We start from the raw sequence: 12,274 nt of genomic DNA on the forward strand, positions 1-12,274 counted from the left end.
CGCTCCCAGAAAGGCCTCCCCAGGCGATTTTTTCGTGCCGGCGCCGAAAAAAGGCCCAGTCGCGCCCCAGGAGCCCGATTTTCGCCGGCCTGGGCCGAAATCAGCGTCGGCGGACCCAGGCTGAACCCGGCGCGCTGGGGGCGCCCGGGGGCGCCGGGGCGAGCGGTTTTGGCGCGAAAGAGCCGCGGGCCAGCCGCGTCAGCGACACCGCGCCTCGTCTTCCCCCAACGCCTCGGTTTCCCGCGGGGAATCAATGGCAAGGCTGCAGCCTTGCCATTGATTCCTCACGGGCGGCGCGTCACGGGGCGGCGCGCCGACGCCTCCCCTCCCTCGCACGCGTACACACGGGCGCGGCGCGGCTATATAAGCCGGTGGCCTCGCTCGCCTCTGGCCACACCAGCCCCGCCCTAGCCGCCGAGCTCTACCTCTCCCGAGCGCTGCCGTCGAGCCCTCCCTCTCCCTCTCCCGTGAGCCGCCGCCGAGCCCTCCCTCTCCCTTCCCCTCTCCCGATGGCCGAGCGTTTCCCCGGAGACGAGGCGGCGGCCAACGGCTTCGGCCGCCGCACGCTCCGCGAACAGGAGTCGTGGCTCCTGTTCCAGGCGAACATCCCGACGCCGCCGGACATGTGCGCCGGGCCGACGGGGTGGAGGCTCAGCAACGGGGGAGTGCCCATTCCCCCATTGCCCGACGCCGTGGCGCGCCTCTCCTACTTCGCCGACGAGGTAGAGATCGTGCGTGCCTCCCTCACCGACGCCCAGCTCGCCCTCCCCCAGTACACCGCCGGCAACCACGCGGCTTGGCCGGCGTACTTCCAGCACCGTCAGCAGCAGAGGCTGGCGTCGACGAACGGCGCGCCGGTGGTGGGCGGCCTGAAGAACAGCGAGGGGCGCCACCTGTGGTGGGGCGTCCTCGGCCGTACGCTCAAGGGCGTGCTGACGCACCTCGAGGGCGGCAACAACCCGCCGTTGGCATACCCCCCGGCGAGGGCGGCCGCCCCGGCGCACCGCCGACGCTATGGGCAATGGATGCCAAGGAGGTTCGGCTCCTCCTCTTCTTCCTCCTCGCGCTCTTCCTCCCACTCCTCCGGCTCTCCGGCGTTGCTCGGCATCAAGGCCGAGCCCGCGACGGAGACGCCGCTTGGCCGGCGCACTCGCAGCGCCGGCATTGTCATCAACGAGGGCGGCCGGCGCGCCTCCTCGTCGGCTCCTCCTCCGCGCTTCGTCAAGCCAAAGACGGAGCTGGGGCTCGCGCCGGTGAAGACGGAGCCGGGTCTCCCCGCCGTGAAGACGGAGCACGGCGACGTGGAGCTTGATGACGACGCGGCCCTGGAATGGGCACGCCAGGACTCCCTGAAGATGGCGAGGGAGCGCCAGTGCGCCGCCCTGCGGCGCTTCGCGCAGCGCCGCCAGGGCCGCGACGAAGGAGGAGTCGTCGTATCGACGACAACGACGACGACGATGCCGCGCCGCCGCCGCCACCAGTCCGCCATGGCGAGGCCGGGCAAGGGTCCAGCAGGGACGCCCGCGTCAAGGAGGAGAAGGCCGACGATGACGACGGCGGTGAGGATGGCGGCGACGACGGCGACTACTCGGCGTTCAGCCAGTTTCTTTTTTAAATTAGTTTATATATTTGCTATGTAATGAAAATCCGCGAACATGTCTAATATATGCCCAAGTTCGCCGAAATTTAGTCGTGTTTAGCCGAACTTTGCCGAAATTTGCTATATATATATATATATATATATATATATTTTAACGCGCCTGGGGCGGCCCGGGGCCGGCGGCTGGGGACCAACTCACCCCAGGCTGATTTTTTACGCCGGCTCACCCTCAGGCGGCGATTTTAGGCGCCCACTGGGGGCCAACGGCTGGAGATGCATGCTCTAAGGCACCCTGCATGTTTATTAAACAACAACGTGAAGTGCGTGCTTATGGTTTCGTAGGAAAATAAAAAAGATCCACTTAAGTATAGCATCCATGGTAATTAGCAAAAGTGATTAGAGGCATCTAACTTATTTTTGCAGGAGGTTTGCATGTGATGTGGTATGAGCCTTCATAAGATTAATATGTTTATATGAGATACAATCGTCATATGCGAAAAAGGAGTTCTCCGGTGAGAAAAGTTGAAGAATCATGCTAGGGTAGAAAAGTTCTGCCACGGCAGCAAAAATAGATTGCGACAGTAGAGTTTTCGAAACTGTTTCCATGACAGCGTTTTCTGCTGCCACGGTGATGATTTTCTGCTGCCACGGTGATGATTTTCTGCTGGTTTCAAAAAGCTTCTTCCACGGTAGTCTTTTTGCAAGAACTGTGCATAGACGACGCAGACCACTTCAACGGAAGGGGCTATACATGTCACTGAATTATGAATTGTCTGTGATATTAATCCCTTTTTATGCACCTTATTTGATGTGTTTTGTAAGGTGATCTTCACTTAAAAATATCAAGCTGATAGTGTTTATTCAACTGTAACATCGTCTAAAATACATGTTCCTCCAAATACCCCATGTCACATGGGTTTTGTGGATGTGTAGTGTATAAGACGGGCATAAATGGTTCATACTGCAAGTATCCTTGGTTGTCTTGACCTCCCTGTATTTGGATCTGGAAAATTGTTTATGGATCTTTAGAAAAGTTTGTGAATTTGAAAAAAAAATCATGGATTGAAAAAAAATCCGCACATTCAAAAAATGGTCATGGATGTGAGAAAAGTTCACGAATTTTAAAAAGGTCCAGGAATTATTTTTTGGGGAATTTGAAATAAAAGTTCACGGATAAAATATTTTAAACGAAGTACAAAAAGAAAACCAAAAAAAACGTCCTGAAAAAACCCACAGGAAACCGCTACAGAAAAAACCATGGGAAGCGGTTTATTTTAGAGACAAATAACAATATGACCAACGCTATAGGCGCCACAAAGGGATTGGGGATTGAAGCCGTATCCGTTCCGAACCTGGCCACTTCACCACCGGGCCAGAGACGGAATTCCGTGAGCCGTGTCCGGCGCACAGGCGGTCAAATACCGCGCTCCCTCTCGGTGAAACGGCGGCGTGATCTCATCTTTTATTTCTCTCATCTTGCGGGGGCCAAGGCGCCGGCGGAGGAGTTCGTCTGAATCCGCCCGTGAGTCTCCCCTCCCCTCCCCTAACTCCCGATCTCGTTTTCCCTTCCTCTACGTTTTCTGCTACGGCGCTTCTTCCGCATCACGCGCCTGCTTGATCCCCTAGGGAATACAAATCGATCGTTAGGTTGCAACCCGCAAGGGAAAAACGTTCAATCCGTCGGGATCTATAGTATGAAATTCAGGCGAGTACGAAGTAGTGGCGGCGACGGATGCATGACTAGGTAGTACTACCATTTACTCCCTCCGTCCGGAGAAGCTTGTCCCTCGAATGGATGTATCTAGCACCAAGTTAGTGCCAGATACATCCATTTGAGGGACAATCTTGGGACAAGGTTTTTCGGATGGAGGGAGTGTTTTATTTCTGTATATAATTAGATTAGATTCAAAGATTATGGATCATGGATTGTTTGATGAACCTCCTAGTCAGATAAAGAGGGATAATGTTGAGAGCATATGGCGATTTCTTCAGCTCCTGCTCTGATCCCATGTTGTTTTAAAATTACGATGAATGATCTTACTTTCATGCATTTTCTGCAGAGTTTATTCAGTCTCCGAATTTGTTTCACTTGCCAGTCCGTCAAACTGTTGACAGCAGAAGGATCTGGTAGCTCTCTCACTGTGGCTTCGATGGAACCATGGCAATGCAGCCAACAAAGAAGAAACGCGTGGCCAGCTTGCCGCAAGATATCATCGAACTGGTACTTGTGAGGCTTCCGGTGAGCAATCTGCTGCGGTGCCGTGTTGTCTGCAAGCAGTGGGATGGCATCATCCGGGATCCGCAGTTCACCATGGCACACCTCAGGCACGCGCAGCCTCGCCCCCTTTTATTTTTCCAACGAGGCGAGACTTATGGCAAGTCCTTCCCTAGCGAAGCGGTCCTCTTTGATGAGGCCTGGTTGCCGTCGACACGGGGTGTGCCGGTGATTGAGCCTGATGATTTCATGTGTGCTTCGTGCAATGGTCTTGTTTGCTTGTACTCGGATAAATCAACCATCAAGATAGCCAACCTCGCCACCGGTGAAAGTATGCACCTCGCCAAACCCGTCAAGTACAAGCACTCCATGGATGATCACTCTTCGTTCTACAGCTTTGGTTTCAGCCCAGCTACAAATGAATACAAGGTCTTGCACTTTCTTCCGGGCGAGGAGCGCCACCATGTTGGTGGTTCCTTCAGTGTCATTCAAGTTTACACACTGGGCGATGAGAAGTGGAGGGACGTCAGAACTGAACAAGCTCTGAGCTTGTTCTGTGTGAAACAAACTGGGGTCGTCAACGCTGATGGAGCAATGTACTGGCTAACCAAAGACGAAGAAAGCAGCTGGCGACGGGCCGTTGTATCCTTTGATCTCAGAGATGAACGTCAAAAATTAATACGGTTGCCCGAGGTTATTTTTGCGGATCCTGCATTTGGTAATCCGTTATATCGGATCACGGAGATAGATTCCAAGGTGTCCGTGGCTGCTGTTCAAGCCAGAAGAGATTCTGGGCTTGCAGGGAGGCTGCATGTTTGGACACTTGACAACAAGGTGAAGCAAAGCTGGATCCTGAAGCATAGTATTGAGTTATCAGCACTTTACATTCTAAGACCGCATTTCATCTACGGGGATAAGATTGCCATGCATAGTGGTAACGATGGCATATACTGCCATGAATTGACTAGCCAGAAATTTACGATTGACGTAACCAAGTTGGCGAAGCTGTTAGATTTCAGCCCCCGCTGGATCGGGCATATGCAATCCTATATGTATGTGAAGTCACTTGTGCGGTTGGATGCATACAAGAAGGCCGGCATCGTGTGCACGCCAAGGCGAAAAGAGGGTTGGAGATTGAAGAAGTGGGAGGCGTGGGAACACGAACGCTCTGAGGTAGAGGAGCTGTGGAGAGCCGGCCATGGGATTCAGCAAAGGATGCATGTATAATAGCTTCACTTCCCTTGTTAACCTATATATGTTAATTTCATTACTGTTGAAGATGTTGAGTGTGACACACTGTAATAACCCTTGTTGGCAGGAACTGGCACGTATGATGGGCGTAGCCATCAGTCTGAACTTGCCTGCCCCGCCAGATCAGGTAAACTTCATCCTTCCGCGTCGAACTGAAAGCTACCAAGATTTTAATATATTGGATCAACATTTCCTTACGAATTTGGAGTGAGGATTTTTAAAAGTGTCTGATGTGAATGCAGCAGGATAGCCCCCTCCGACGGCTTAATTGGGTGGAGCAGAGGCGGGTGGCGAACATGCTGAAATCTCATCTTGAGGGTTTGGATGCTCCATGGGCGGTACGTTCTTCTTTCAGCAGAATCATTTTGCTATTGTCTCTGATGTTGTGAATTTGACAAAGCTGACATGTTATTTCTAGGTCATAGCGCAGGCAGCGGACGCGGCCTGTGGTGAGAAAAAGAAGATGACCCTAGCGGCAGACCACGCAAAGGTTTGTGAAGACCTAACTTACAATTACTCTAGTAGCCTCCATGTTCATGTTACATGTTCCTTATCTAGCCCCATTTCCCTTAAACAAGGAAGGTAATGACTTGCTGCTAGGGTATATCAGTATGATGGTATTCACTTTTGCAGTTTCGCTACATGTGCAGTTCAGTTTAGATACAATTCATTTATTCAAAGCACTGGTAGAAGTTTGAAGTAGATATTCTGATTCATCTTGGAAACATCAAAATTAAAGACGCACACAAAAGTTGATACTCTGCACCATACGTGTTTAGGTCAGAAAAGAGCAGGGGCATCCCTGGTTTTAGAATGATTTGAATAGTAAAATCATGTCATTTTGCAAGGCTGTAGATCAGCATCTGTATCCTTTCTCTTAGAACAGCATCCTTTGTTTTGCAGCAGAGAAAAGGAGAGGAGAGCGAGGCCGGCCCATCAAGGCCCAAGCGAAAGAGGAAGCCGAGCTCCAGATTCGATTCGTCGACGTGGACAACCTGATTCTGCAGCGCCGTGCCCGGTTAATGGAGACATGTTAGTACTGCCCTGAAATTACGAAGCTCTCGTATCTAATCCATTACAGTTCCTCTTCCTGACAACGACTGTATGGTGCCAAGACTCGAGAGCAAGCCGTGGTCTCTTTTAGCTCATAAGCAGATTTAAACCAAGACTCGTGCTTAAGTCTTGCCAAAGGAGAAATAGCAGGTCGTAACTTGCTGTGGCACAATAGTATCATAAGTAGGAGCATTACGGTTATGATTTCGCAACTCATTCTGTCAAAAAAAAGAAGCGTACTGATCTTCAGTAGGCGTTGTGTGCAAAAACATGTGTGTATGTTGTAACCGGTGTTTATCAAAAAGGAAAATATTTGTGCTCCTCTTTTTTTTTTTACCCTATTTGAGCTTTGAGAAGATGCCGCGTCACCACTAGAATTTCCTCATACACCGAGTGCCTAGCTCTTCGCCGAGAACCAAACCACGGACACTCGGCAAAGCAAAGTAAGCCGAGAGGAAAACTCGGCAATAGATGCTACTCGGCAAACACGGGCATTTACCGATACCATGTGCAAAACACACTCGCAAAATGCTTGCCGTTGTTCCTCGATCATCATCTCCATCTGCTCAGAAACCGACAGATGCGTACCATGATGTCCGCCACGCTGATCCGCTACGCATGACGCAAGTCTATTGTCTATATGATGAATGGCCTGGTGACATGACATGACCAGTCTATCCATGTCAGTTCCTGCATCGATGGCAGAGGTCCCAGGTTGCCGCCGCGATGGGCCTTCTGTTTTCCTAACTTTGCAGCGAGTAGCGGCGCGCGGCACGGCATGGCGCCACGCCGCTGCTCTGCGGCGTTTCTTCATTTCAAGAAAGCGCTGCGGCGAGACGAGGCGGACGTGCATGCGGATGCCATGCATGCAGATGCAGGTGTCATCGAGTGCAGGCATGCATGCATGGTCAGGAATTGTGCGGTGTGGCGCTGGCGTGGTGCAGGCATGCACGCATGCAGCCTTTGCCTTGTGGGGATACAAACGCAGGCACAATCAGGGAGCAGAGAGGAGAGTGCTGCCTGTTTTATGTGTCAAGGGCGACTTCAACGAGGCTATCTGGCAGTTTGAGCACTTCTCCCTCACTCGCGGCGCCGAGAGCCAGATGGAGGCTTTTCGTGAAGCTCTGAATGATTGTGCACTCACTGATCTTGGATTTAGAGGCGTTCCTTTCACTTATGATAACAAACATGCCGGTAGGAAGAATGTAAGAGTACGACTCGATCGAGTCGTGGTGAATGATGCTTGGCGGGATTTCTTTCCGGATGCCTCTGTGGAACATATTGTTACATCTTGCTCGGATCATTGTTTTCTTCTACTCAAGCTTTAGGCTGAACAATTGGTGCAGAACAAGAAAAGATGCAGGCAGTATGAACTCTTTTGGGAGAGAGCTTCAGATTTACCCGAGGTCATTGAACAAGCGTGGGCTGCTGCTCACTACCGGAAAACGGGCCTACCCCGACGGCCAAACCTATGCCTACGGCTGCCGTCGGCCTAGCTAGCGCTATGCCAACAGCCCAGTCAGCGCTAGTTAGCGCTATGTCGACGGCCGTCGGCTTAGCCTGGCCGTCGGGTTACACCGATCTACGCCGACGGCAGCCGTCGGCACACAACGGCCGTTGACCTAGATGCAGAGATGCCGACAGCAGCCGTCGGCACAAATCCGCCGTCGGTATACCTGTGGGCCCGGCGACCCCGCCCGTGACAAGCGGCTAACGCCGTCAAACCTATGCCGACGGTCGGGACGGGCGGCCATCGGCATATCTCCGCATGCCACGTCACTGATCCGCGGCGTAGGTATGCCGTCGGCATAGGTGCCACGTCACCGATCCGCGGCACGGCGCCCACCAAAACCCTGCCATATATTTTTTTTACATGCGTTTTCCTGCTTATGTTTTTATGCTTTTTTTACATATGTTTTATGCTTTTTTAAATATGTTTTATGCTTTTTATGTATTATATGAATATATATGTAGTTTGTAATTTTTCCATAGATTATGAATATATATATAGTTTGTAATTTTTTTCGAGCACATTAATAATGTGCTTTCATGTTCTTTTGAATATAGGAACTTATATTTTATTAAAATCAAAAACAGCTATGCGACAGAAGTTTAGTGGCGGTTGCAAACGCCCGACACCCGTCTCCGGAGTGTGACCCCCTCACGTCCGCGGTGTGCCCCTCTCACAGACGGCGCCGCCGCCAGGATCTGGAGGGCGGAAACAGCCGCATTGGGTCTATACGGTGGGGATGTTGCTCCCAAGTGTTTCTATTGGATGACCTACCACAACCGGGTGGTGTTGTGGCATGTCCGAAGAGGCGGCACCCATCTCCGGGGCATGGCCCCCCTAACGGACGGCGCCGCCGCCGGCACCTGGAGGGGGAAAACGGACGCATCGGGTCTACACGGAGAGGATGTAGCTGTCGGTTTGGCCCGGATGTTGCTCCCATGTGTCCCTCTGAGCTGACCTGACACAACCGGGTGGAGAGGTCCACTGGTCAAAGCCCGTCCCTGCAAATTCAAAGGGCTAGATCCCATGGTCAAATGCTACAGGGTTAGGCGGGACGGGGTCCCTGGGGGGTAGCAATGCCACCGGAGCGTCGCACCGGCCCCTCATACATGCGGGGTGGTGTTGTGGCATGTCCGAAGAGGCGGCACGCGTCTCCGGGGTGTGGCCCCCCTCACGGACGGCGATGACACATTAGTAGACGTTCTGCGGTAACGGTGCGACGTGAAAATTATTAAATACTCGGATCGCGATAAAATCATGACTTTTTTACACGACGTGGGCACATGTGCAATAGGACCGATGGTAATTTTTCATAATTTTTCGTGATGGAGAAGTATCCGAAATATTCCCTCTACGCAGATTGCCCTTCGCATGTCTACGACTATGGCCGGCGGCCTCCGTGGGCTAGCATGCCGCCAATGTTGCATACGCGGCTTCTCACAAGTCTGAAGGTGTTGTGGCGGTTGCAAACGCCCGGCACGCGTCTCCGGGGCGTGGCCTCCCAGCTCACGGACGGCGCCGGCGGCGGCACCTGGATGGGGGAAACGGACGCGTCGGGTCTACACGGAGGGGATGTAGCTGTGGGTTTGGCCCGGATGTTGCTCCCAGGTGTTCCTCTGTGCTGACCTGACACAACCGGGTGGAGAGGTCCACTGGTCAAAGCCCGTCCATGCAAAGTCAAAGGGCTAGATCCCGTGGTCAAATGCTACAGGGTTAGGCGGGACGGGGTCCCTAGAGGGGGGGGGGGTAGCAATGCCACCGGAGCATCGCACTGGCCCCTCATACATGCGGGGTGGTGTTGTGGCATGTCCGAAGAGGCGGCACGCGTCTCCGGGGTGTGGCCCCCCTCACGGACGGCGATGACACAGTAGTAGAAGTTCCGCGGTAACGGTGCGGCGTGAAAATTATTAAATACTCGGATCGCGATAAAATCATGACTTTTTTACACGACGTGGGCACATGTGATATAGGACCGATGGTAATTTTTCATAATTTTTCGTGATGGAGAAGTATCCGAACAATTCCCTCTACGCAGATTGCCCCTCGCATGTCTACGACTATGGCCGGCGGCCTCCGTGGGCTAGCATGCCGCCAATGTTGCATACGCGGCTTCTCACAAGTCTGAAGGTGTTGTGGCGGTTGCAAACGCCCGGCACGCGTCTCCGGGGCGTGGCCTCCCAGCTCACGGACGGCGCCGGCGGCGGCACCTGGATGGGGGAAACGGACGCGTCGGGTCTACACGGAGGGGATGTAGCTGTGGGTTTGGCCCGGATGTTGCTCCCAGGTGTCCCTCTGTGCTGACCTGACACAACCAGGTGGAGAGGTCCACTGGTCAAAGCCCGTGCGTGCAAAGTCAAAGGGCTAGATCTCGTGGTCAAACGCTCCAGGGTTAGGCGGGACGAGGGCCCTGGGGGGTAGCAATGCCACCGGAGCGTCGCACCGGCCCCTCCTACATGCGGGGTGGTGTTGTGGCATGTCTAAAGAGGGGGCACGCGTCTCCGGGGTGTGGCCCCCCTCACGGACGGCGGCGCCGCCGGCACCTGGAGGGGGGAAATGGACGCGTCGGGTCTACATGGAGGGGATGTAGCTGTGGGTTTGGCCCGGATGTTGCTCCCAGGTGTCCCTCTGTGCTGACATGACACAACCGGGTGGAGAGGTCCACTGGTCAAAGCCCGCCCGTGGGAAGTCAAAGGGCTAGATCTCGTGGTCAACCGCTCTAGGGTTAGGCGGGACGAGGGCCCTAGGGGGTAGCAATGCCACCGGAGCGTCGCACCGACCCCTCATACATGAGGGGTGGTGTTTTGGCATGTCCGAAGAGGTGGCACGCGTCTCCGGGGTGTGGCCCCCTCACGGACGGCGATGACACAGTAGTAGACGTTCTGCGGTAACGGTGCGGCGTGAATATTATTAAATACTCGGATCGCGATAAAATCATGAGTTTTTTACACGACGTGGGCACATGTTCTATAGGAACGATGGTAATTTTTCATAATTTTTGGTGATGGAGAAGTATCCGAACAATTCCCTCAACGCGGATTGCCCTTCGCATGTCTACAACTGTGACCGGCGGCCTCCGTGGGCTAGCATGCCGCCAATCTTGCGTACGTGGCTTCTCACAAGTCTAGAGGTTTTGTGGTGGTTGCAAACGCCCGGCACGCGTCTCCGGGGCGTGGCCTCCCAGCTCACGGACGGCGCCGCCGGCACCTGGAGGGGGGAAACGGACGCGTCGGGTCTACACGGAGGGGATGTAGCTGTGGGTTTGGCCCGGATGTTGCTCCCAGGTGTCCCTCTGTGCTGACATGACACAACCGGGTGGAGAGGTCCACTGGTCAAACCCGCCCGTGGGAAGTCAAAGGGCTAGATCTCGTGGTCAATCGCTCCAGGGTTAGGCGGGATGAGGGCCCTGGGCGGGTAGCAATGCCACCGGAGCGTCGCACCGACCCCTCATACATGCGGGGTGGTGTTGTGGCATGTCCGAAGAGGTGGCACGCGTCCCCGGCCGCCCCTGCCTCACTGTCCGTCGACGACCCCCCTCACCCTTCACTCAGCTGACCTACTAAGCTCCAGATCGAGCACGCGAGGCGGCGGCCAAGCGCTCCCAGACCCGCGGCCAGGCCAAGGCCTCGACGGACGAAGCTGCTCGAGTTTGGCGCCTCCCCTCCCCTCTGTGTGGTTCCGGGAGAGGAGAGGGCCGAGCGGTTAAAAAAACATTAAAAATCTATATGAAATAATAATACATAAAAACATAAAAAGGAAAATATAACTATAAAAAACACTCAAAAATCTGTATTTAATAAAAAATAAAGAAGGAAAAGTATAAACTATAAACAGCAGCAAAAAACAAAAAATATAGCTATGCCGACGGCAAAGCCGTCGGCATAGATGCGGCCACAGGGGACGTGTCACGCGGATCGGTGACGTGGCGTCTATGCCGACGGCAGCCGTCGGCATAGACTGCCTTATCCCCTCGCGCGGCGTCTGGTCCACTGGTTCTCTCCCAGCTCCCCCGCACGACCCCGCGAACTCCGCCGCCGCACTCGCCCCCGCCCCCTGCCGCCGCCCACTCCACCCCTGCCTCCCCCCGCCGTCTCCACCCGCCGTCGCCCCCGCCGCCGTCTCCACCCGCCGTCTCCACCCCTGCCTCCCCCGTCGCCGTCTCCACCCGCCGTCGCCCCGGCCTCCCCCGACCGCGCTGCGCCGCCCCGGCCTCCCCCGACCCCACCGCCGTCCCGGCCTCCCCCCGACCGCGCGCCGGCCGCGGCTCCTGCCGGCCCGCGCGCCCGGCCCTCCCGTCCCCGGCCGACCCTGCCCTCCCGTCCCCGGCCGTCCCTGCCTCAACAGGCCCTCCACCGCCGCCCCTGCTCGCCCGCTGCACCGGCCGCCCCTGCCTCACCGTCCGCGGCCGCCCCGGTGAGCTTTTTTTTCATTTTTTTTTGCATTTTTTACTGCTTGTTATGTGATAGATGCATGTTGTATGGATGAATGGATGGATTGATGTATATTGGTTAGTTATAGCTTTGGTAAGTTAGTGATGTTGTCAAATGTTGTCAAATTTGAAGAACAAAATTGGTATATTTGAGATGTTGTCAAATAGCTATAGTTTCATTTTGTGATGTTGACAAAATTTGAGTAGTTATTTTATCAT

General features: G+C 54.3%; 1 protein-coding gene across 4 annotated transcripts; it reads left to right on the top strand.

Annotated features, from left to right (window-relative positions):
* Positions 1-2,931: 2,931 nt before the first annotated feature.
* On the top strand, positions 2,932-6,429 carry LOC123124967 (putative F-box only protein 9). 4 transcript variants are annotated; one of them, XM_044545510.1, is made up of 6 exons: positions 2,932-3,122; positions 3,661-5,036; positions 5,134-5,193; positions 5,309-5,404; positions 5,485-5,556; positions 5,970-6,429. In XM_044545510.1, exons 2-6 carry the CDS (start codon positions 3,759-3,761, stop codon positions 6,063-6,065), a joined length of 1,602 nt encoding a protein of 533 aa, XP_044401445.1. In that variant the 5' UTR covers positions 2,932-3,122; positions 3,661-3,758; the 3' UTR covers positions 6,066-6,429. The 4 variants fall into 4 exon arrangements, with proteins under 4 accessions (XP_044401445.1, XP_044401447.1, XP_044401448.1 ...); XM_044545512.1 differs by having other exon boundaries at positions 5,973-6,429; XM_044545513.1 differs by having other exon boundaries at positions 5,312-5,404.
* Positions 6,430-12,274: the final 5,845 nt, after the last annotated feature.

Source organism: Triticum aestivum, chromosome 5D, assembly GCF_018294505.1.
Source record: "Triticum aestivum cultivar Chinese Spring chromosome 5D, IWGSC CS RefSeq v2.1, whole genome shotgun sequence".
In the NCBI taxonomy this organism is placed as follows: domain Eukaryota; kingdom Viridiplantae; phylum Streptophyta; class Magnoliopsida; order Poales; family Poaceae; genus Triticum; species Triticum aestivum.

Coding starts and splice junctions, on each gene's coding strand:
- LOC123124967 (XM_044545510.1), top strand. CDS start 3,759: ATGGCAATGCAGCCAACAAAGAAGAAACGCGTGGCCAGCTTGCCGCAA. Junction 5,405..5,484: donor GTTTGGATGCTCCATGGGCG/GTACGTTCTTCT, acceptor TGTTATTTCTAG/GTCATAGCGCAGGCAGCGGA. Junction 5,557..5,969: donor TAGCGGCAGACCACGCAAAG/GTTTGTGAAGAC, acceptor TTTGTTTTGCAG/CAGAGAAAAGGAGAGGAGAG.